The 27280-nt window shown below is 34.7% G+C and overlaps 1 protein-coding gene across 1 annotated transcript; it reads right to left on the minus strand.

Annotated features, from left to right (window-relative positions):
* Positions 1 to 846: 846 nt before the first annotated feature.
* Positions 847 to 20984, minus strand: LOC129259204 (5'-nucleotidase domain-containing protein 1-like). The gene is made up of 8 exons (XM_054897507.2): positions 20903 to 20984; positions 18762 to 18846; positions 17253 to 17427; positions 11768 to 11865; positions 11006 to 11124; positions 10238 to 10396; positions 7499 to 7727; positions 847 to 6390 (listed from the first exon to the last, which is right to left on the minus strand). Exons 1-8 carry the CDS (start codon positions 20951 to 20953, stop codon positions 6293 to 6295), a joined length of 1014 nt encoding a protein of 337 aa, XP_054753482.2. The 5' UTR covers positions 20954 to 20984; the 3' UTR covers positions 847 to 6292.
* Between the last annotated feature and the right edge of the window lie 6296 nt (positions 20985 to 27280).

The following is a 27280-nucleotide window of genomic DNA, read 5'->3' on the forward strand; positions in this document are numbered from 1 at the left end:
AGGATGGCTATCTTCCCATCATGCGAGCGCAAAGTGTGAGCCGAAAAATTTTGATATCAAGATTAAAAAAATGACAATTTGTACGACTCTCATCAGGAAACATGATTTTTTTTTAAATATATATATATCTAGGCCTTAAAGCGAGACATAAAAAACACTTGTTTAAAATAATGAACAGGGTCAATGCGTGGGTTATCCTGCAATTTTAACAATTTATGCAAGCGCAAAGCGCGAGCCGAACTTATATGAAAAGGGTTTTTATTAGTTTGGTATAATTTATGTATAAATATCAGAATCGAAAGTGATATTTTTGATAATTCTATATGAAATACACGAAGAGGACTGGTCCTTCATGGATCAAATAATGCGAGCTGAACAAAAATATATTTTCCAGAAAATAATGGGAGCTCGGTGTGCGAGCTGAAATACGCCATCAGTTTTGGAATTAAGTTGCGCCAATATGTTTCCCTGTGACGTTAATTATCATTAGCAATAGGCGACGATTAGTTTTCACGGGCAAAAGTGTTATAATCATGCGACGCTAATATTTTTTTTTTCAATTTGCACCGTTGCTGTTAAAAAAAGAGGCTTGGTTTTGACCAGCACCTTTGTTTTACTCGATTGGCGCCAATTAATTCAAACCAGCGTCAGTGTTTGAAATGAGTAGCGCAATTAAGTATCCACTGGCGCCGATGTTAGAATCAAGATCTAGAGGCTTTGATAAAGATTTTCTCGGCTCTGGTTGAGAGACAGGCAAGGCTTTTTTCTTGGCCGCGACGCCGACTATACATTTAGGTGGCGCTGATTATTCGTGATCGGCGCCAGTCAAAACTCAAGCAGCGCCGATTGTTTTTGATCGGCGTCGATTATTCTTGACTGGCGCCGGTTGAGATGAAAGCGGCGCCGGTTTTATTTCATTTTCATTTTTTTTTTTTTTTTGAGCGGCGCCGACCTTAGTAGTGGCGGTGGTGATTTTTTACCTGATTGCTAAGAAAGCATGAATGCCTGTAAACAAGCAGCCAGAGGACCGACGGCTTAAGGTCCTCCCGAGGTAATGCCTTACCAAAAAGTTGTTTTGGGGTGGTGGTGGCGCCTTTGGCGCCGATTAAAAAAATTGGGGGAGCGACCGCCCCGTCGCCCCCCACCTGGATCCGCTACTGAAAAATGATATGCCTATTAAAGAATCCAAAGAATTTGATTGAGAATGCTGCAATTTTCTTTTGTTGGAGATCATAATGCTGCAATTACTAACAATTGACCCATGTGGTAGCTAATTTAGCTCTTATAATCTGTTCTTCAAGCAGGACATGCATAACACAATCATATGATATTACTTCCCTTCTCAATTCTAAAATGCGGTATGCCTAGAAGACATAGGGACCCATCCTTATAGTCTTTATAAGGACTCAGCCAGGGATTGAACCCTTGACCTACTCGTACATGAGGCAGGTGCTCATCTGATTGACCCATCATATTCAGTTAAGAATAAATGCACTTGAAATATTTAGAAAATACACATGTTTGTAGCATATAATCTATTCACTCTAAACTAGGTTTAATAGCATCATTGATTTTCAACCTGATTCTCTTTGGTGTTGTTAACAAATGAAAATTGTTGATATTAAGAAGTTAGAGTAAATGATAAAATGCCTTTAGATATACTTTGTGAGTAAAAAAAAAATGACACCTCATAAAACCCAATTAAAGGAAAAAAATATGATGCGAACACATAATCATTAAATATGGCAGGAAAGAGTATCTTCTCCCAAATGTGGTATGTGTTAACGCTTGGATAATCAGGGGATATTTCTTACTGTGGTGTAAAGTTTGATTTGCGTCAAAGTAAGGCACGACTGCAATTAATGAATCCAGATGCCAATGATGTCATAATTCTATAAGGGTTGCATTAAAGTCAATTGTTAAACATAATTAACATTATAATTGTCTAGTAAACACTTTTTAGTATCAATTCTCAAGTTAATTTCATTGAAAAGGGACTGGCAAATACGTTTACTAATTATGACATCACTGGCATTTGGATTCAGTCATTGCAGCCATATAATTTTTTTTTCACTCTCACGTTATACAATACATCTCACATGGTATACATCTGTACATACTGACTGAACATGGTCAGGAGTGGCAGTGCTGTTTTCTTAACATCTCTGGTACAAAGAGAAGGAAGAATATTATCCTTTAATAAGATTGTTGCATTCAGTCTGCTATAAGTGAAATCTGTGTCATTTGCATGATAAGTCACGATTCATCAATATTCTTGCTAAAATGTTTTATTTCTATTTATTTCTTCTGTTGTTTTGTTATGTTGTTATATCAATTTCATAAGGGGGTCCTTTCACAAGCTCTGCTTCTATGGGGTCCCAAACCTTTCATGTTATATTCTCCTTGCCAACCTTTGTACTAAATATTTGTACTATATCACTTGATTGGTTTGAATAAACTTATATCTTATATCTGCTTGACTCTTCTTAATTGAAAAGGATGTTTGACTGTTCTTAACATCTACTTGAAAATATAAAAGCATACATATTTTTATCTCATGTCAATGGGATAGCTCACTAATTTCTGAGTTTGTTTTTCTGTGTACATAGTAATAGCTCACATGTGTTCAGGAAATGAATGTTACCTTCACAGGCCATGACACAGACAATTCTTAATATATCACAGTCACACCAGCGAAACGGAGTCCAGACCAACTTGGAGTCGTTTCATAAAACGTGTTATTATTACAAATTTACAATAGCAATTAAAAGCTACTGAAATCCTTCAATCTGATTGGCTGATAGTTAATTTGATATAGAAACTTGGTCATTTGTTATTATAACAAGTCTTCATGAAATGGCACTCAGATCTGTTATGACATACCATCAGTCTGTTTTGGAGTCTGTTTCATTGTGTGACTGAGCACTATCCTCTAGGGCGATTTCATTTGTGTCGTACGGGACATTTTGACAACAACTTCTAGTTTCCTAGCCAAATGCTTGAGCAATGAAATATTCTTTTTTGTCAATAGTAAAGCTATAGTGCGTCGTCATGTGAAAAAGTAATAACCAACACAAAAAAAATGATTATGGGTTAATTATAGGTGACAATGTTGTGTGTTGTACGGGACGTAGAAATGTCCCGTACGACACGCAACATTTTAAGCTCTTATTCACCTACGGACAACATATTTTTGTTTGTTGTCAGTTTGTTGCATGTCTACCCAAAAGTACTTTAATATTACCACAAAGCAAATTGAAGTTCTTCGTTTGTTTGGACAGCAGGTTGAAAAATGTTGTGAAAATGGCTGATTTTTCTAGCATGGAATCGCCCTCTTCTTCTTTCTTGTTAAACCTGGGCCCCGTCTCACAAAGAGTAACAACTAAATCCAATCAATCTCAACTCTATGGAAATCTATCCATACCATATTTTTTCTACAGGAAATTTGCACAATCTCCTACTTAAACAAAGAGAATCACACTGAATCTTCAAGAATGAATGAATGAATGAATATACATCTTATCTAGAAATTTTTTAACAAACTTGCATTTTAGATGTTGATGTTGGTGGCCGTCAATAGTTGTGGTTGATCGGATCAGTCGAAGATTGGCCCCAGGTTGTATTTGAATATTAAAATCTCTATAAATGTGTATATTTCATGATTGATTTCCTGTTTTTCTTGCTTAATAAATAGTAGTAACAATAATACATTATTATAAACTAAATCAAATTGTACATCTTCATGTCATAAAAAGATCAAAGAGATTAGAACTTCATATCCAAAATAAATGGAATTGAATAGTTAGGGGAAAAATATATTTAATGATTATAAAGTGTACCAAAAAATTAATAAATTAGTTTCTGACATACCCAATGAAAATTGGAAATTCATTACCTGACAATGCAGAAGCAAATGTACCACCTTTGATAACATACAAATATATTGCTGCATGTATGTGCTTTGTAAATCAGGTTTTATACAATAGTTCTTAAGTTAATCTTTATTTCAAATTGCATTCTGTGAAAACATACAATTAAAACACACATGATATCAATACACCCATCTGAGTAATGAACCAATCATTTACCATTGCTGTGAGTTTTCTTTTTAAAACAGGGTACAAATTATTTTTTTGTTTATGTTGTTATATCAATTATGTTGTTATATCAATTTCATAAGGCAGTCCTTTCACAAGCTCTGTTTCTATGGGGTCCAAAACCATTCATGTTATATTCTCTTTGCCAACCTTTGTACTAAATAATTGTATTTTATCACTTGATTGGTTTGAATAAAGTTATATCTTATATCTGCTTGACTATTCTTAATTGAAAAGGATGTTTGACTGTTCTTAACATCTACTTGAAAATATAAAAGCATACATATTTTTATCTCATGTCAATGGGATAGCTCACTAATTTCTGAGTTTGTTTTTCTGTGTACATAGTAATAGCTCACATGTGTTCAGGAAATGAATGTTACCTTCACAGGCCATGACACAGACAATTCTTAATATATCACAGTCACACCAGCGAAACGGAGTCCAGACCAACTTGGAGTCATTTCATAAAACTTGTTATTATTACAAATTTACAATAGCAATTAAAAGCTACTGAAATCCTTCAATCTGATTGGCTGATAGTTAATTTGATATAGAAACTTGGTCATTTGTTATTATAACAAGTCTTCATGAAATGGCACTCAGATCTGTTATGACATACCATCAGTCTGTTTGGAGTCTGTTTCATTGTGTGACTGAGCACTATCCTCTAGGGCCATTTCATTTGTGTCGTACGGGACATTTTGACAACTTCTAGTTTCCTAGCCAAATGCTTGAGCAATGAAATATTCTTTTTTGTCAATGATAAAGCTATAGTGGGTCGTCATGTGAAAAACTAATAACCAACACAAAAAAATGATCATGGGTTAATTATAGGTGAAAATATTGTGTGTTGTAGGGGACGTAGAAATGTCCAGAACGACACGCAACATTTTAAGCTCTTATTCACCTACGGACAACATATTTTTGTTTGTTGTCAGTTTGTTGCATGTCTACCCAGAAGTACTTTAATATTACCACAAAGCAAATTGAAGTTCTTCATTTGTTTGGACAGCAGGTTGAAAAATGTTGTGAAAATGGCTGATTTTTCTAGCATGGAATCGCCCTCTTCTTCTTTCTTGTTAAACCTGGGCCCCGTCTCACAAAGAGTAACAACTAAATCCAATCAATCTCAACTCTATGGAAATCCATCCATACCATATTTTTTCTACAGAAAATTTGCACAATCTTCTACTTAAACAAAGAGAATCACACTGAATTTTCAAGAGAATGATGAATGAATAAATGAATATACATCATATCTAGAAAATATTTTGAACAAACTTGCATTTTAGATGTTGATGTTGTTGGCCATCCATAGTTACGGTTGATTGGATCAATCGAAGATGGACCCCAGATTGTATTTGAATATAAAAATATATTTCACTATTGATTCCCTGTTTTTCTTGCTTAATAAATAGTAGTAAAACTCAAATCAAATTGTACATATTCATGTCATAAAAAGATCAAAGAGATTAGACCGTTATATCCAAAATAAATGGAATTGAATAGTAAGGGGAAAGTATATTTATTGATTATCAAGTGTATAATTTTTTTAATTAAATTAGGTTCTGACATACCTAATGAAAATTGGAAATTCATTACCTGATAATGCAGTAGCAAATATACCCCCTTCGATAACATACAACGATATTGCTATGTGTATGTGCCTTATATATCAGGTTTCATACAATAGTTCTGAAGTTAATCTTTATTTCAAAACAAAACTGTATGGAGGGCTATTGCATTCTGTGAAAACATACAATTAAAACACACAACACGATATCAATACACCCATCTGAGTAATGAACCAATCATTTACCATTGCTGTAACTTTCGGTTTTGAAACAAGGTACAATTATTAACCTGCAGGCAACAGAAATCTAATTCACATAGTGTAATAATGTAAGGTTTAACTCCAAAACAGTGGGGGGGTGGCTAAAACACCCTCCCTCATCATATTCCATGATAAATCTGTAATGTGAAATTTTCTGATAATGCTGTTCAAAAAGGATTTTCCAGCCTCAAAAATACCCCGGTCTTATAAGGATAAAGAGAGCACCCACTTTGAGGTAACTACATGTACAGATCATATCTCACGAGCGGTCAATTAATGCTGAATAAAATCAATGATTACTGCTAACTGTAATCACACACCAAACTCAAGTACTGTTATTTTTTGTTTTGGTTGACTTTCATTTTTTCTTGAGAGTTTCTGGAGGTTGAGGGAAGAAGCCTGCTGAATGGTGTGTCGTGTCCGCAAATGTACCAAACTGGTGGTCAAGTGGGAGATCTGTAAAAAGGGTAAAAAAAGGATTTTATTGATGACTGCTTAGATTTCTCTTTTAGAACAATGCAGAGAAGTGGTATAACTACATTAAAGTGAAGTAGATTTTCATATTTTGTATCTGGGTCCCACAAAGTAATCTTTTTAACAAGTTATTTGGATTATTCATTTAAAAAGTGACCACCAAAACTTGACGTTTCGACAAGTGTGCTCTTGTGGATACAAGAACACGCTTGTCGAAAAGTCAAGTTTATGTGGTCCTTTTTCAGGACCAACATATGCCCACGAAAGAATACATTATGTAAAGGGCGGAAATCTTCTATCCCCAAAGGTAGGAGGGACCAGGAGCTGGAAAAAAAAATTGACAAGCAAAAGAAAAAAAAAGGTTATCATCCCAAATGTCAGGCCATTTCGACCTAAATAAATTTGACAAGCCCCCCCCCCCAAAAAAAAAATAAAATAATAAAATAAAATTCGTTCACCGAAATGTAAGGTCATCACGTACAAAATACATGTTTTATTTTGATTTTGAATGATGTATTTCTTTCCACCATAAAAGACCTAAAACAGTAGGGGAGACATTTGATAAAATTGTGGTTCCCGACCGTCCCCCCCTGGGATATCCGCCCATGCATGGTGTACCGCAAAACCACTACACTCTTGAATGAAGTGAAGATAATTTCTGATTATGGACACCTCTACAGTATACATGTAAGTGTTCACAGTGTGTTCATATAGAGGACTCTGTATAGTACTTTAACAGTGTGACAATGATTTCAAATTGGTTTATGCAGGTATGACATTCCCCTTTGAAAAAAAAATCTTAAAAAATAGCCAAGGGTCGCTAAGTCACCGACGAAGTCCATGGCACCCCAGTCGCGGTTACAAGCTCTTACATAGTAAAGAAATCGAAAGTGATTTTCAAGGTGAGTCTGCAAGATAGTTTTATCATTTGACTTTAAATAGCAGTAAAAACCAGCATGAGAATGTTCTTGGGCAAAGGATTTCATGTATTAACAAAAAATTATTAACAAAATCGGAATTCTGATTTTAGTCGAGAGAATATCATGCCTGTTAATGTTTCCCAAGACCAAAACCAAAATCATTCATTTACCTGCAATATAGTCAAGCTGTGGTATTGCTACATCTGCATATGTTTGGATGAAATACCCCCATAATGTGTTCAGGCTCTCAAACTGACGATCAACTTGTCCATTCATACCATCATGTTCATCCCCTCCAGTTTGAACGCTCCCATCAGGTAGGTTTAACACTGTCTGGTCGGTGAAGAATGAACCCCATATGCTTGATGTAATGAACTCTTTCTCGGTAGTTGATGGACCCTACAGGTTGCAAGAGGCAGAAGGGATAGGAAGTGAAATATGGAATCATCTTTTAAAGGATAAATATTCTGAGTACATGTCATCATTCCTATTCCTTACTAGAGTACATGAATGTGTATAGACAAATACAGTTCCCAGGATATAGATATGATTTGGGGCATGTGTTATACTGTTTTACTGGAGTTTTGCAATCAAAATAAATTATTTGTCTGCTCATTTTGTTTTCATCTTTTTAAACTTTTTGCAATTATCAAGCATGGGATTGGCTAAAAATAACCATGTATAGAATCTTGCAACTCATTGTTTTAATATCTAATCACAAAATTTGCAATATCCATGCTCACAAGTCTGTATTATAAAGAAAAATGAATTTTAAAAAATAACCAAGAGAGGGCACTTTAATCATCTGCAGTGAATTAGCCATCAATTTTCTGAAGTATGTTATTGCCATGTGCTCTTTACATGTAGTGTCATATGTTCTATTGTCTGGTAGTACACCACAGTTCCAACATCTCGAAATCCTACATACTTATCCTTTTCTTCTTCTCGTACATTTACTCACTACTGTCAACATGCTTTTCCCACTCTTTCGAAAATCCTCCCTTAACATATCCGTCAGTCCACCTCTCTTGAATGTTTCAAATCTCTCCTCAAAACACATCTCTTTCTGTCCTAGTTTATTAAGTACTATTAAGTATTAATTGTAATTGTTTGTGATTGTGTTCGATCAATATGATTACCTTTACTTGACTTAATTCTTGTGATGTTATGAAATGTATTATATTTTATAATTTGTATTATGATTTTACATTATTTCTTTGTAAAGCACTTAGAAACATTTGTTAAAAGCGCTATATAAATATTATTATTATTAAATTGCCACTTTGTCTACATCCACTCTGTATACATGTAGCTGACCACATGACTTGCTCATACAGAAGAAAATGCATAATTGCTGAGAAATTAGCAAAATAGGCACGGAATTCCATCACATGCCAGTTATATTTCGAAGCTATATTAATACACAATACACAGATCATCAGAATCATCGATTTTGAGCTAAGATTTCATGATCTTAAAAAGATAAGTTTAAATTAATGTATCAGATCTAGATGTACATGTATGATAATATTTTGACAATTAAACTTGATTTCAAAGACTTTCTCATGAAAATATTGTTTGATGCAACTACTGTCTTTTAGGCCTACATGTACCTTTTATATTAAATTATGCCAATAAATTTATGTAAACAAGGACTCTGAGTTGGAATTATTTCATCATCTTTTCTTTTGTTCTGTGTATATAAATTGTATCTTCATGTGTGTAAACCAGGGAAAAAACAATTTCCTTTATGGACAATAAAGTTATTCAATTGAATTCAATGTGCTCAATGTGAACTTAGCTGCTATGTATTGTACTTGTGATGATCATAAGAAATGACAGAAACGTGCTTAATACACTGAAATGCCTAATAACCTTTCTGTATCATCTCTGTTATCATCTTCTTGCTGACTTAAGGTTGAAGCGGACATTTCCATCATGAAATACATCTTGGTTTCTGGTGGTGTGAGCAGTATTGGGAAAGGAGCATTGGGATGCTCTTAAACGTTTACTGTCTCAGCATCGATGCTGGAACATTTTCACCTTATGAACATGGTGAGAAATCAATTGCATTCTCAATAATGCAAGAAAACTCTAATGGTAAAGGACAATGCTTCCATTATGGGTCATGTCTGTAATATCTTAGGATTAGAATCAAATTCTAGATATTCACAAATAATTAAACTTAAATGGCCACAACACTTCAACATGTTCTTAAAGATTGAATATAATGTTTTCGCATATAATTGACCTTTTATCAAATCAACAGATTGGCTTACAGTGATATTGATGGTTAATGGGACAGGTTATGGTTAGTATGTGAGTTTTGACACACAGGCTTTTATAATTTTAAGAAATTGTTTTATTTTCAAGAGAAGCTAAAAATATATCTTAATAAAGAACTCGAGGACATGGCTACATCTTTAGCAAAAGTTTGGGAAAGATGTATGTTCATTTATTACTTTGATTTATAATAAATATATATTAATTGATTAGAAATATTTTCTGCATGCACAAGAATGATCACATACTGGTAATGTTGTCAACCTTAGGTCCCAATGATAGAGATTTGCGGAACTTTTCATTATTTTGAACTCTTTAATGAAGGTCAAAGTGGATTTCAGAAAAGCTGGGCATTGGACTTTATTTTAGAAGAAGTGGGTATAAGACCAAGTCGTTGTGTCAGAAGAAGAATGCCCTTACCAAAACATTTGCGCTCACCGCATCAATGCAGAAACTACTTTTCACAATGCACTTTTGCACGCTGCTAAAGGCGCTTTTGCTAGTTTAGACAGGGTTAAATCTCGGTTTAATTACCAGAATATCACCCTATGAATATAAACGATAGCAAACAACAAAGTGGAAATATGTTTTATATATCAAATTCTGATGAAAATGTGATGACTCACAGCGATCTTTCCTCTCTTAGTTGGTGGTCCATCTGTTTGATCTTTACTATCTTCACTCAAGCCTTCTGCTTCCATTTCTTCTAAGATGAGGAATGGATGCCATCCAACGGATTGAGGCGGGAGAACATCGGAACGAACACTGTCACCAAAATATGCCACCTGAGAGAAGATAATAATAATATTCTCCTTAGGAATACACATTCATTTGGCCAGAAACCCGAGGCCAGACTTTCCAAGGTCAAGTACTATCAAAGCATCAAGGTCAAGGACTAGACATCAGAGGTCATGGGCAAGGCCCTGGAGGAGCATCATACTGACATTCTAATGAATGTTAAAGATTGTTTGATTCTGGCTTGCCTGTGTACAATTCTTGTTTAAAATCTATGTTTCCTATCCATGAACCATAGGTGGGGTAGGACCTATAAGTTTCCATATGATATTCCATCATTACATGGTGCTTCAATACTTTTGAAAATTCACTAGTCATTCTTGCAAGAACCTACAAATATGGATAAGATCCAATGGGACGGTACTAAAGGTATTCATGTTATATATCAGGCATATGGCTGCCTCTCATTTAGTTTATTCCTTAATGGCACACAAGAGAAAATGCATTATTAATTATTTCCAAGCAAATATTTTCTGATTTCTACCACTCCGATGGATATTACTACCTGATATAAATTTAAGATATAATTACAATGTGAATCTGGGCATTATATATTTGCAATCTCAGTTTTTGACTGAATGAAATGATAATACACTTACCTTTGGATTTTCTTTTCCACTCATTTTCTTGAGGTATGAATGAAAAGTGTGAACACTGCCTTGTAGATACTTACATCCTGTCTGAATCTCATTCACCTCATCTCCTTCTTTGTTATTAACTTAACACAAAAATATAAAGGGGTTAAAATTGTTTGATCAATTCTTGGAAACAATGTGTTTTCATATTACGAGAAAACTTGTGTTACATTTCTTACAATTTTTTTTTCATAAATGTGCACAAAGTGCTATCAGTAGTGCATTTTCATTCATTTGGAGAGCTATGTAAAAAATACCATGCCTAAAACTGTGATTGAACACCAGATTTTACATGTGTGAAGTCTGTTACCTTTGACCAATAGGCCACAGTGCTTCAACTTTTTTTCTACAACTGATAAAGAGAACAATACAGTATTCATTTACTTCAGATTTTGAAACAATCGGTGAAATCCTAAGACACAATACTTATAATTGAATCCATCTCTTTCAGTGATAAGAGGAACCCTTTTCTTTGTTATCAGAACCTATATGCATTCAATGCAGGGATAAACCTTTCCTTAAGAAACAAATTTTATAATATGTTGGACAAATATACAAGATTGTTGATAGTTACCCATAGAATAAAAACAAAACTATTTGCCTGCTCTTGGGCGGAGTATCTTGGAGAGCATTTCATGAAGCAAGATTTTCAGTGATTTTTCACTTACAACTTTGCTCTGAGCCAATCAGAAGCAAGAATTTCAGTAGCATATAACACATAGTTACCAATAGAATAGAAAGGTCTCTCTGTTTGCTCTTTGGTGAAGTATCCTGGTTTCCTTGCGTACATCATAGCAACATGAAAGTAATCTTGCCAATCTTTCCTGTAAAAGGAAGAAAACAAATATTGCATGGCTCAAATAGAGGTCAAAGTATGTAGGTCTGTCCCACTCTATATGAGACCTTCCTGAAGCGATATGTCACCTGCCATCCATAAACCAACAATAAGTCGACCGAAATGAATATTGAGATTTTTATTGAGCTTGAAAAGTCATTTCCTAAGCTTTAAAATGATATATAATATGTTAAAATTGACCAACAATAACCATTACAAGTACATGACTGAATGCAGAGTAAATTCAGCAAGAGCTTCAAAAATTAGGAGAAAACAAGTTTTGAAGTTTGGGGTTCACTCAAGCATGAGATGTGCATACTGTGTAATATCAGTGAAACTTCCAAGCAGTCCAAAAAAGTACTGTCCACGAAACTCTTGTATCTTTTCTTTTATTCAACTTAACGACTTCAAATTTTCACAGTAAGAAGAAAGAATTGCTCTTTCAGATAAACTATTTTTTTTATTTTTGGATTTTGGAGACTTAATTACTATTTTGGCTATTGACAGAGAACCTTACCTGGCAACTTATTGATGGTGTTGGGGTGGTAGGTCACATATGATTGTTTTATGTCTTTCATATAGGTTATAATGCTCTCAAATTATAATGAAGGCCTACTGTTTGAATCCCAGCCAAGGGGTCCTTTTCTTCAGCAAGAAAATGATTCACATTGTGCTGTACTCAACCCATGTGAGGTGAATGGGTTATTCCATGAATGCTTCAGCACTTACATAGCGGCTCAGCTACAGCTGGGGTAATAATATGATACCATTAATCAAGCACAGTTGATTATATGCACATAGAAACAGCGATTTATATTCTTTGTATTCTTATTACATTACATTTCATTAATTTTGAATTCTCACCACCCTAGTAGTTTTTTGCTGCGAGAAAATATATTTTTCCCCTATTTTCTCTCTATTTTTTGACTATTTTTAGTAAAAGGGGACTATTTTTTTACTTTTTTTACAAATAAATAGAAAAAAAATAGTCTATCTTTTCCCTATTTTTTACTCACCAACTATTTTTTTGCTATTTTTACAGGTGAAATAGAAAAAAAATAGGCTATTTTATTTCTATTTTTAATGCGCATGCTATTTTTTGGCTATTTTTACAGGTGAAATTAAAAAAAATAGGCTATTTTATTTCTATTTTAAAGGCACATGCTATTTTTTTGCTATTTTAACAGGTGAAATAGACAAAAAATAGACTATTTTATTCCTATTTTTAAGGCGCATGCTATTTTTTTGCTATTTTTACAGGTGAAATAGAAAAAAAAGTGCTATTTTTATTTCTATTTTTAACATGCATGCTATTTTTTTGCTATTTTTACAAGTGAAATAGAAAAAAAATAGGATGAAATAGTTATATTTTTAACGGGCAGACTATTTTTTTTGCTATTTTTCAACCTTGCCACGTTGGCAAGGCTATTTTATTCTAATCAAACAAGTTTGTATCTAGTTTTAAGCTATTTTTCTTACTTAGTGTCAAAAAGGCCCGGCTATTTTTTACCTAATTTATTATTTTTAATCTATTTTTCATACTTCGTGTCATGATGGCAGACTATTTTACATCTATTTTTAAACTATTTTTCTTACTTGCCATATGATGCCAGGCTATTTTGTATCTATTTTTTTCAAATGGTAAGAACTATATTTTTGTAATTATTTTTCTTGATTGATGTCATGATGTCAGGTGATTTTTTTTTACTATATAATTTTTTTAAAGAACTTTGTATCCAACTTCAATATTAATTTTTTCTAACTTTAATGCAAGGCTATTTTTTCTATTTTTTTTTGAAAATTTGTAAGAAGTTGGTATCTATTTCCAATCTATTTTCCTTGCTTAAATTAAGTGACACGATGTCGGTCAGGGTTTTTTTTAACCAGTAATACTTTTCAATGCCTGTAATATTATCTCTTTCAGACTATTTTTTTCTTACTGGTGTAGACAAATAATAAAGTGAACAAGTATTGGTCATTTCTTTAAAAAAGGAAATCACTGTTTGCTCGTCTGAATTTCTCACCCACTGCCTATCAAAATTACTCACCCCTGCGGCGCTACCTTCATCTAAGTTTTTAATATATTTTTTTTCTCTAATTATTTATGTGAAAATTATAAAGGGTGAAGGGACTTTTAAAAAAAGGGGGATCGCCGCGGCCACGCGGAACTTTTAAGCACATTCATGATTGCTGCATGCGCCAGACCAGTAAATAAAAAACAAAATAAATAAATAATAAATAAATAAAAATGGGCAAGCACGCACGCGCATGCGCATGAGATGAAGCAGCTAGATACGCATGCGCACTTCGACCGCCATAAAATATTTGAAAAAGATCGCCGTTTCTACGTCAACGAGAAGCTGAAGATGGCCGCCAAGAATTCCCTAACAACTAACAGAATACGGGTCACATTCGGACAACAAATTTGCAGACATACGCAGTAGGCTGAACAGTAAGTCAGATAAACATTTTATATGATTTTCTTCTCGTTGTTTGTTAATCGATCGAGGGCATTCAGATTTCTTCGTACTGCCTCTGGCTCTGCCGCCCGGGCCAGACTCCCTATCCCCTTGTTCCTAACCCGCTCACCGGCTGTGCGCCGCGCCAGCGGCTCGTGGACTGCAGGCTATGCCTGGCGTCGGGGCTGAGGCGAGCACTAATGCTAACCGACGTGCTTGGCCTTGTGCAGCACCTCGCACATAACGAGTGATAATTTTAGCCATGCATACTAGTATTAATGTTTTACGAAGATCTCTGAATATGAATGATTTTTTAATGCTGCTGGTAATATTTCATGTATTTGTAGGCCTAGATTCTAGGCCCTTTTTTTAAATAATATTCTGATGATAAAAAAAAATTGCTGAAAACAAACCTGCCATGCCCAGCATACGACAATTTATGCATTGTGACTTGTATAGAAAAAATGACAAGGAATTCGAAGTATAATTCAGATGAAACATGCACATAATATCTTATATGAACTAAGCTGAATGAAATTACATTTCCTGAATTTTTCCTGAAAATCGTAAGGACTTGATATGGCTTTTTTATGTTTGAAATTAGACCTCTATTTGGTTCTCTGAGTCTGACAATTTTTTTAAATCTCGATCTGATTTAAACGTTAGATCGTTCAAGGCCGTGGTACAGTTGCCTATTCTCTGTAGTGATTATTCTCCTTTCCATTGTTTTTTCTTTTAAATCTTCAGATACATCGTATCTACCAGCAAATAACATTCAAGTGCCGTGCTAGAAGTACAGAGAATGAAGGTACCGTCACAGGCCAACTCTTTAGACGCAGTGATCGAGGGCCCCAGGATCTCAATTACGTGAAAATATACAGTAGAATTATTAGTTAAAAACAGGCCTATACTCTATCACTGCTTCAAAAAAACTGAATAGGTCTAGATCTACATATTTTATTTATTGAATACAAAATAATAGATAGGGTATGCTATCAGTTTTCACATACGTACAAACAAAAGGGGCACAGGTGCGAAACAAAAAGGAATTGTACTAAGATTAAGATTAATATGGATTAACTGAAAAACCCTCCAGGTTATCAACAGTATTTTACAAGTATGCCAAAAATTGAGCCAAATATAATAATGATCTTGGAAAACCCAGGGTTAGGGAAGTCTAAGTCATTTTGATAAAAAAAAAAGGTGCCTCCATCATATCTGCTGTGCAGCCTTTCACTTTACACAGAGCGGGGGGGGGGTTCCTGTTCCCTCTGTCTGAATCTTTCTTTATAGATCTCTTTGGACCATTTTACATAGTAAAATAAATGTTTATATAACCGGTTGTCTCACTCATTTGGTTGATGGGCCTGGTATTGATCCTTAAGGGTACTCTAAGACTGAAAGTTATGTGATTTGAACATACATGTATTGAGTACATCAGATCCCCCCCCCAAAAAAAAAAAAAAAGAAAATTTCATCATAATTGAATGAGGAATTACAAAGTTATGACAATTAAAAAAAAATTCCTTTATTGGTGAGACAGTTTAGTGATCCTCAGGAATGTTCGTTTTTGTTGCATTGCGTTGCATTATATTAAAATTTTATCCCCCAAGCTAGCTTGTAAAAATTCGATTGACTACCTTCTTACTGTGTAAGATAATCATTGACACATAAGACAAGAATAATACACAGCTTGTTATGTCTCAAACATAGTTTGTAACAATTTTAATTCATTAAATTCCAATGCAATACAAAATTTATATAATTTTGTCACTCTGATATTTTTTTGGAACATATATCAAAAGGCTGAGAGACTGATTTTCTAGGGCAAGTTTTGTCAATTCCTGTTGTATTGTTGTGCATGTGGCAATTAACAACAATGTTTCAATACAATGAGGCAAATTTCCTTGATTCTTCAATCCTATGTGCAAGGATAATTACTTCACTTTTCCCTGCACCTTGTTATAACAGGAGTGGACATTCATTGTAAAGATACTTTATTCAAGTAACAGCCAAGGGGGAGGGGAGTGTTACCAATTTTCTTATGTGTGTGTGTGTGCAAGGAAAACAAAAGAAGTGATACGAAAAGTGCGAAAGATCAGGAACATATCCATATGATTTGACACAACAAAAATAGAGGAAACAGTTCTTCCTTGAAAATAGGGGAAATATATATATTTTAGGTTATATTTTTAAAATTATTAGAAAATAGCGAAAAAATAGCTGTGCAACTAAGAATTATATTTTTTTTATATTTTGCAAAATAAAAAATATTTATTTTGCAGACGGTCTCTATTTTTTATCTATTTTTGTTCCAAATTGAATAGCCTAAAAATATTTTTTTTCCCTATTTTTTTTCTATTTTAATCTTATTTTCAACCTATTTTTTGTCTAATTTCAGGAGAAAAAAATAGCTGTAAAATATATTTTTTCTCTATTTTTATTGTATTTCTTTGATAATTTGTACATATTTTTACACTATTTTATTTGGGGAAAAAATAGCATAAAAATATATTTCTGTTATATTTTGGCTATTTTTCATCTATTTTTTGTTTGTTCCAAATTGAATATCGAAAAAATATATTTTTTCTTTATTTTTTTTCTATTTTAGTCCTATTTTCAACCTATTTTTTGTCTAATTTGAGGAGAAAAAAATAGCTGTAAAATATATTTTTTCTCTATTTTTATTGTATTTCTTTGATTATATTTTTATTATATTTTATTTTTATTATATATTATATTTTGTTATATTTTTGGGCTATTTTTTCTTCTATTTTTTGACTATTTTATTTCAACTAGGGCACTGACATTCTATAAGTAGAAAGTTAACGACCCACAAGAATAAGTAGGAATCTAATAATAGGGAACGTAGGTGATGTATGTACTGTAAAACACACAAATTATAAAAGGAACATACCCTAGAATATTTTCCAGTAGAGACTCTGCGTAATCAACATGTGAACTTGTAAGAAGGAATGTAACCTTTCCAGCATCCTTCAGCTTCTTAAACCAGCCTTTAACAGCATCACTACAGGGTTCAACATACCTCAATGGATCAGCTTTGTAGGTTGGAAAATACCCTCCTATATCATCTTCCAGAGTCAAAGGAGAAAAAAAATATAATTACAACATACTCAATTACCACTTCAAATTGATTATTTTAAATGCTGATTGTTCCAAAATTGCTCTCATAACTCATCTGTTTGTTCTTGCCTTCCATTACTTTCCATTCTTTGTCAAATCCCTCTCCTTGTATTTTTTCTTCCCTCAGTGTTTTAAGCACACAGTCCATTTGGATTAATTTGACGCTTAGGAAATTCTCTACATTGTCATTACTATTGTTATTACATTAGCAACATTCAAATGTAAATTCATTGAAACTGTACAATGTTACTCTGAATAATTATGAGTGTCCAATTAGTCTGGTTCACTTTATAATCACCAGACAATTCTTACAATTTCCTTTATTATACAAAAAAAAAACATTTTAAGTCTGTTCAATGTACAGTTATCACAACATGATAAATATGCGTTTTTCTCTAAAGACACAACCTCCATTCAAATACTGACCCCATTCCTTCCCCTCAGATTATTTTAAACCAAATACCCCCATTGTAACCCTAAATCAGTTCCCATAAATAATGCCAAGTTGCCTTTACCAACAGTTGCCTACAGAAACCAGGTCCCCTGTACAAAGTGATAGTGATATTTTACCTGATTGCTAAGAAGCATGAATGCTTCTACGCAAGCAAACAGAGGACCAACAGCTTAAGGTCCTCTCTGAGGGGCCTGGTGAGGATTTAAATGCTTAACCAAAGGGCGCTAGCACACTAATTGTAATCAAACCCGGGTCACCGGAATACAAAACCCCCGCTCTACCAACTGAGATATCGCGCCTCCATGGATATAGGCATTACAGAACTCGGAAGTCAACAGGTTAATTGTTCTCTATCTTTCTTAGCAAGAATTTTCAATATCATCAAACATGAACAGACATTCTAGTGTTTAGTAAAGCCCATCAGATTATAATCAGATATTGACACTCTACAAATTCCTGGATTGGATTTTATTTGATCAAAATAATCTTTCTATCCAATTAATATTTGAATCTTTAATTGTCTAATATTCATCACTTTTTAATATTATATTTACATAGTTTTTTTTCCATTCTCTTTTATTATATTTAATGAATTTTTATGTACACTTGCTCTTAAAAATTATTTATTATCTATGTACATCACAAATCCTTATATGTACCTGTTAAAATTGTAACTGTTGCTTTTACCCATGTATGACTTGTGAACATTTTATTGTAAACATGCTAATTTCAGCCTATTGGCTGTGTAACATGTATTGTTTTTATACAAAATGACCCATGATTGAATTGAATTGAATCTTAGAGGTATCTTATTATTTCCCAAATTACCTGCAAAGTTTTCCCTCTGATATACATGGCCAAAGCATTCTAACACATCAGGCCAAAATGTGTACTCCTCTTGTCTTTTCCCTGCCTGAAGAATAAACAGAAAATCCAGGATAGTTGCAGGGGGAAAGCATACAAGTAATGAAGGTGAATGACAATGAGGGTTTGAAAAGCACATAAGCGGTTAAAACTTTCAGATTTCATGACAGCTTTCATTGAGACCACTTGGGTAAAACTTCAATAATGTTGATTAACTGATCTATGAGGGTACATGTAGCACACTACTCCTGTAAAATATCCAGTGGTGTGAGTGGTCACAAATAAAAAGATCTGAAAAAAAGCTGAAGAGTATTGAAAAAGTCTGAAATAGAAAGAGCTCCCATACTTTTTGTACAGAGGAAAGCCAAATATAAGCTGAAATTCAGCTGAAAATCAAAACAAAAAAATCTGAACTCTCACACCCCTGCATATCCTGTACAAATCAATGAACAAGAAATGATTAAACCATTTATCACATTCTCTTTAAGAATGAGTATTTGTTGTAAACATGCTGATCTAAAACATGTCACTTTACAGAAAATTGCTTTGAAATGTTTTCCATAAAGTACATTAGTCTAATGATAATTTCAGACTGTGGAGACCTGTGCAATGTGGGTGTCCACAGTGCCTTCACACATAGTGTCTCAGTTGCGCATCAAGGTGGGGGCAAAAGGGGAGCAAGCCCCTTTATGTTTTGAGAATTACCCATTTAACATATTAATATATCTAAATCTATGAAAACTGTCATGTGAACCCCTTCTTTTTCAAAATCCTGCATTTTCCATTGTAGTGGCCTATGTGAAGATACAATTCACATTGTTTAAAATATAAAATGATTTCACATTATGTTCCACACTGTGAAGACACTGAGGACAGTGTGCCCATTCCAGCCGGCACAGGGGGCTGTTTTTCTTTTCCACATTGGGGCGATTTCAGAATTTGGGGGGCTTATTTGAAGGTATACTTTTTAAGGCCTATTCTTCTGTCACACTTAGAATACTGATTTTTTTAAATAATCTTGAATATTGGAGGTGCACACTAATTTTGAATATAGTTGTATTAGTTTGTTTGTTTGGTCCCCCCCCCCCCAAGTTTTGCTTTTTCCGCCCAAGAATAATAATAATAATAATAATAATATGAACATTTGTAATGCGCCGGTATCCATCATAAAAAGATGCTCATGGCGCAATAAAGAAAAGAAAAGAAAAGAAAAGGAAAAAGAAAGGAAGGAAGAAAGAAAACCTACTAAAAAGAGGGGTAGAATAACAATTACCTAAAAGCTTGCGTGAATAACCAGGTTTTAAGACAACTTTTGAAAGTGGTGAGACAAGAAATATTGCGGATTTCTATTGGCAGTTTATTCCATAGGAAAGGCCCAGCATGTTGAAATGATCGATCCCCCCATGAATTATGAGATTGTGGTACAGCGGGAAAGAATGAACTAGAAGACCTAAGGTTGCGAGAGGGATTGTATGGAGTAATCAAAGAAGAGTTGTATTGAGGTGCAGTTCTGTGAATAGAATGGAAAACAAGTAGTAGGATTTTAAATGTAATGCGCTGTACAACGGGTAACCAGTGAAGAGATTTGAGAATGGGGGTTATGTGATTCCTCTTGGGGGACATGGTGACGATACGGGCAGCATTATGTTGGAGTTTCCTAAGGCGATCTAACTGAGATTGTGAAACATTATATACTAAAGCATTGCAAAAATCAAGACGGGATGTTATGAGTGCATGTATAATCTTCTCTGTACAAGACTTAGTGAGATACTTCCTAATGAACCCCAAATTCCGTAATTGGTACTGTACTGATTGACATATACTATAATAATTATTTACTTTAATAAACCATAAACAGAGTCTCTGAAACCATAAACAGAACACAGTGCACTTAGAAACACCCGTAGTAAGCACCTTATAAATGGTATGCATTGTTATTACAATTATATTGATTGGAACAGATCTTGGGACAACTATAGAAAGAATGGTCACCGAAAAGCATGCATTTCAGGGGAATTTCAAGGGAGATTTGGGCTGTAATAGGGGCAAAATCACCAGTCACCCTAATGTATATTCTACGCTTCCAGCAGATGTATTACACCTACCTGTTTGTCAATAATATCCACTAATCTGGCACACACCACACATCCTGGCATGTCAAAATAGTTCTCAAAATACCGAAAACTTCCTGCATAAGAGAAAACATGAAACAAGAAAAGAAAAACCTGTTAAATTTGAGATGTATAAAAACAATTGTTTTCAAATCAAATGAATAAAATATTAGGAACAAATGTTACGCTTTGTGGTTATCCTCCTTGCAATTTAAATGAAGCTAGATTATCGGTCTGTAGGAACCATTCACATGACATATTGCATAAAAATAAAATTGGATTTATTATCAAATAATAAGGAACTGACAATTCAAGAAAAGATGAATAGTAAAATTCAAAAATCCATTTCTATTGTTTGCTTTGAAATTCGCATTAATGCAATCATGAAAAAATGAGAATCATGTGCCCCATTATAACTAGATTATTCCTTCATTAATATTTGTTTAAAAGACTAAATTAAATACAGGTTAGATAAGATTATTTTCATTGTATCCTGCCTAAATGGTTAATCTGAAATGGTTTAACATTACTGCACATCTTAACAAAAAGGTTAGGCAATTTAAAAACCGTAGCCAATGGCAGCTCCTTGCTTGCAATCAAGGGAAAACTACCATAAAATATTATGCTTGTAATAAATTTCTCATGGCTTCAAGCCAAATAAGAACAGTAACATTGCGTGACAGCTATGCTTAAGTGAACATCGAAACTTTGTTCGTAGACAATAGCAAATATGAGGCATATAAAAAACAAGCTACTAACAAATACAATTTTGAAAATTTTATTATAGGTGGTTTCAAACTGCCTCGATCATAAGAATCTCTGTTAAATTATGAGAATTTTTTAGGCCCCCAAAATACCCATAAATTATTCCTACATTCACACCGCCCTGAAACATACCCTTCGGGATAAATTCCTGAAGTTAGGAGCATGCGCAGTATGGTCTGATAAGCAAGCAAGGCACAAGATTCAAAATCACTAGCTCAGTAGCCACCCAAGGCGCCCGTGCCCAACTTCACGCTGGGCTAAAACTTCCCGTAAATTGCTTTCACATTGCCAAAATACCTGCGACCTTGGAAAAATCCCAGCGAAAGTTCTCATAATTTTGACAAGTACCTACTATTTAGTGGGTATTTTCTTTCGGGGAGATTATGCGTAATTTGCTTTCATATTGCCAATATTACCTGGTATTTTCTGATCGGGAAATTTAACCCGATCAGAAAATACCTGGAACTGACAAACTTTGGGGCGGTCTGAAACCACCTTTTGAAAAAACATGGGATTAAGTATGTAAGAGAACGCTACACAGAAACAAGATAAAAGGAATTAACCCACACTCACACACATTTCCGAATGAAATCTATCATGTTATTTCAAGCAGTATACTTTGAATACCTTATGACAAACATTAATGACCCTCTGAAGAATATAATACATCTATATAGCTTTTAATGCAAAAATAGCTTAATTAAATTAGCACACACAAGTATCAATGTCAAAACATTATTGTCACTCTTTGACACAAGCAATATCTTTTCAGGTAAGTGCAATAAATCATATCCAGTTCAGTTTAAACAAGAGACCAAACAAAGAATTACAAGCACTTCACAGCTGCTTGAAAATAATCACATTAGGGAGCAGTATCAGAGCACTTTGTAAGCAGAGGAAGCAACGTTAAAAGAACACTATCACCAATACACACAATAATTTTTTAAGTGCAATAAATCATACCTGTGACAATTTCAAGAACCTATTCAGACCATCAATTTATTTATTTATTTATTTCATTTCCAGGCAAGAAAACATGACAGCAATAGAAACATTACAAAAGAAATGTAAAATTGAGCACCAGCCAATGCCTGGGGATCACCTAAAAGAATTGAAAATTCTGTCGAGAGGTTCTCAAGTGACCAAACAAAGAATAACATGCAATTGACATCTACTTGAGAGTAATCACATCAACATGCAGCAACATTAGCATTTTGTAAGCAGAGGAAGCTATGAAAATTTGCATGTAGCTTAATCATTCTCACTTTCATTACTTGGCTTGTGAATATCCATGGGAATCATGGCTGAAACATGTACAAGTTATAGATTTCTTGTAAAGAATCTTCTTCTGTTTTATTTTCTTGAATGCATTATTGTTCATTCTGGAACAGCTTCAAAATGTGATTCAGTATTTACAATCAACCCAAAGAGTATGAACATCTATGAAGGAGAAGATGCATTTTTCACCTGTACTGTTTCTAATTTCAACAATGTGACAGATACACTGATATGGAAAGTGCATCCATCTCAGTATTACAGCATCATCTCAGAGTCTTATGACCCATATACCCATCGGATGACATCTAACTTGACAGTCTTCGGGGTTCGGAGGATAGGTCAGAGTCAGCAATGTGTTGCTTTCATCATGGAATCCAACTTTATGATGAAAACATGTTTCTCTGACACTGCAGATCTCAATGCATATTACTTTCCAAGGAAGAATGAGCTGATCTGTGATCCTCAACATCCACTTGTATTAGCAGAGGAACAGATCTTAAAGATCTGGTGTTGGGTTCCTAAAGGAAACCCTGAAGTTCATCTCACTTGGAAATTTGAAGGAGATGGAAACACCACACTGTTGCCGAGTTACGTTAATGGTAGTTTCAAGGAACTCAACCAAAGTCTAGATATGGTGCGCATTTTGCATAACCAGTCAATAATTTGTAAAGTCACAAGTCCTGTTGCATTTCCTGGACAAGAGCTGTCAGCTCGTATTGGACCTTTCATCATCAATCATAAACCTCATCTCACTCTAACTCCCTCAGAGATAGTCATTCAACCTGACCAACCTCACCATCAGCTCTTCTGCAAAGGAACTGCATTTCCCGCTATCACCAACATCTCATGGTCTTGTCAACCATCAAAGAGAGTACACAGCTGTGACTTAGTATGGAACCAAATGCATAACCAAAACAACTTCCTGAACATCAGCGTTCCTCCAAATCACACTTGTTTCTTGAATGATGAGGGTTGTTCTGTTACTATTGCATGTTCTGCTACAAACCCAGTTGGAACATCCACAGTGGAAGCTGAGCTCTGGATCCTTCCACACATCATTCCTATGTATCAGCAGATGGAATATAATCTTCAAATGGATTTAAAGGTTGAAAACTTTACTTTAGTGGGACAAGACAAGTGGGAAGCATATCTAATGTGCATCATTAATGGTAACTTTAGCCTTGACGAAGATATGCAGCTGAAATGTATCTTCAACAAGACTAGCATCCCTATTCATGAGGACAATGATGGAGGAAGGATGTCTGGGAAGAAATATACTTTGGTCATTAAAAACATACATGATATTAGGAAGAGGGTTTCTTGTATTTTCATGTCAGGTGAAGGCCAGGTGAAGAAGGAAGTGAGCGAGAACTTATCTGAACTCTTTTCAGTTGCTCAAAATGGATCACCAGATGGCTCAGTGGAATACCCCATAACTACAATGAACATTATCACTCATATTGTGAGGGTAACTACAAGAAATACAAATAATAATGTCACAGTAAGCAACAACACAGAATCTGATTCAGGAATGTTTAATGAAGGTTCTGGAAGTAAAACCATTATTGTTGTGGCTACATCAGCAGCAGTAGGAGGGTTAATCTTTGCTGGATGTATATTTGCAATAATAACTATGATCCTCTATCAGCGGTTTAGTCAAATGCGCTCAGAGAACCAGGAACTTAACAAAGAGACAGTTCAAAAATCAGACAAAAGTAAAGTAGAGAGAGCAGCTATGTCAAATGGGGAGGAAGAACATGTTTACCAAGATCTGAGTGAAATAGTTCATGAGCCCCACACAAAACAAACAGAGGCATACAGAGATTCCCTCAGTTCCTATTCATGTGATTCAAATGATATGTCTTATTGTAGCGTGTCTGGGTATTCCCACAATTCGGGTGCAAGTATGAATGAGTATTCATATGGATCATATAACTCAGACAAATCCAAGATATCAGTCAAACTTCAAGAGTATTACCCACAACCAACAGCTAATGTTACCTATGAAAATAAGAGCATAATCGAGAAGAAATCGGCCAAACCCACTTCAATAAAAATCAGCAGGTCAACATTGAAAAATATGACTTTCAATGAAGCCCCACCTCTTCCTTAACATATAAACTAAACACTACTTCATGGCATTGTTTAACTATGAAAGAATATTTAAGGTCTGACATGAATCAACTGATATTTTTAAGCTAGTCAGTCGGTTCCATGATGCTTACTCCGGCGACAATTGCTCCAATAAAAAATCTGTACATTAAGCAGAACATAAAACCTAACCTCCAAAACTTAGAAGCCCCTAATCCTTACCTTTATTTTCTTCTGAACCAAAAACTCTATTACAATCCTAACTCTATCCCTATACCATCTAAGATATAAAGACCGAAGCAAATGTCGCGTCACCCTCAATTGGTTAATTGCTGTATATAAAACAAAGCACGCAAGCATCAATAACCCACTTTGCACAAATCACTTGTACATTCTGAAAAATAACAGAAACAAGCACTAAGTGTAGTCAACATATATTTCTATTTCAAATTTGATAATTATAGCATGTTGATTTGTTAAAATGAGATAGGCAGCCATGGTGGCTAAGGAGTAGAGCACTAGCCTCATGATCAAGAGGTCCTATCTTGGTAATCAGTTTTTGGTTTGGAGAAGGGATATAAAGAAATATTCCCGACCTTTCGTTGGAGAACGCTAACGCTTATTTACGACGTTAGTTGATTTTGGAAGAGACTTTTGGGCCCATCGTCATGGTCGTAAAACTCTGTCCTGCAATGCAAATTGTGTGACATGAGATTTTTTTTTCGTTTCGCATCGGCAACGGAAACATTCAACATGCGTTTTGTGTGCAAAATTTATGTTGCTACTATGGTAACAGCGATATATCCGATCTAGGACAACTTTCCAAAGCCACATTTGGTTCTTCCCAGAGCTCGAGAGGCCGCCCGGGGGGCCCACTTCCATTGAAGAGTGGATACCAGGCGCGACCACGCGTAAAAAGGGAAAGAGTGGGCAAGTACGTTACGTATAGGCCTATGTAACGTTATACGGGAGTCAAAAACGATGTTTAAAATACTGAAAAGGAGGATATGTTTTCAATACTTGTAGGGTTTCACAAGCTAAATACTTGTTAAGAGATGCATTTTCATAATCTGGAAAAGCCTTGCTTCCCTTGTTTAGGTTGCTTTTCGAAACCGCATGGTCGTGCCTGGTATCCACTCATCAATGGAAGTGGTCCCCCCCCCCCCCCCCCGGAACTCGAATCTAATCCCCCATTTCTGGGGAAAGTAAAACATAATGCCCATTACATTGTGTGCTAGAGGCATATCGTTTGTGTAGGAGTAAACAAAAGAAAAAACCCGTGTTCAGACGTAAACATGCTGTGTACATAATCAACGCATGCGAAATGGTTTCGGCTGGAGAGGTGATTTGACCCATGAAATCAATTGCCAGAGATCCACCAATAATACACATTAAATGCAATATCGATTCGATGGACTGTAATGATCTATATCTAAGCCTTAATTCAGTAACTTTTTCCTCACTCAATATGTACTTGATTTGTTTGAAAAACCACTTTCTTATCCATGTCATAATCTATTGTAGGTCCTGCATTTCGAAAATCTCCAGCCATCAGTCGTAATGCACATGCATGTATGGTGTGGGTGTCGCGGGAAAGAATTTAGCACACGAAAAGCAGATCTATTTGGCCTGTAACCCCCCTGTAGCACAAAGCTTAGCATTGATTGTAGAGCAGTTTTCTATGTTTGATTCTATTGACTATAATGTACAATCAATCTTAAAAATCAAGTGTATGATTAATCGTTAACTTTTGTGTTAGGGGACCCTAATATTAGCATCCGTGATGATTGCGAAAGGTGGCTGTTATGTTATCAGGGTCTACTCATAAAGCAGTTTTAAAACTAAAATGGAGAGTGGAAACCCTGGGTAAAATAGATTGTCGTCATCATCGTCGTCATCATTATCATCATCATCATCATTATTATTATTACAATACATTGGCCAGTTTAGTCAGGCCAGTTTACTGTATATTTGTTTGCTTGTTTGATTGATTTCTTAAATATGATGTGACATGTCTGACAGTGACATCCATAGTTTATTATTACGAACAGCATCTAAAGCAACCCTAGAAGTTGACATTATTTTATGAGGGACTGATAATCAGTTTTATACTGTAATATGGTGTCAATGTAATCAATGTATTATCTTCAGTTGAATAAATGCTGCTGTCAAGGCAAGAAACCAAGATTGATTGATTGAGATTTTAAAATCATATTGAAATGAACATACAAACATGAA

The sequence above is a fragment of the Lytechinus pictus genome, chromosome 4 (assembly GCF_037042905.1).
Source record: "Lytechinus pictus isolate F3 Inbred chromosome 4, Lp3.0, whole genome shotgun sequence".
NCBI lineage: Eukaryota > Metazoa > Echinodermata > Echinoidea > Temnopleuroida > Toxopneustidae > Lytechinus > Lytechinus pictus.

Excerpts from the sequence above, each read along its gene's own strand:
- LOC129259204 (XM_054897507.2), bottom strand. The coding sequence starts at position 20,953 with ATGCCAGGATGTGTGGTGTGTGCCAGATTAGTGGATATTATTGACAAA. Across the intron at positions 17,428-18,761 it reads TCAGAGGGAAAACTTTGCAG|ATGATATAGGAGGGTATTTT; the intron begins GTAATTTGGGAA and ends TGACTCTGGAAG. Across the intron at positions 7,728-10,237 it reads CTAAGAGAGGAAAGATCGCT|GGTCCATCAACTACCGAGAA; the intron begins GTGAGTCATCAC and ends TGCAACCTGTAG.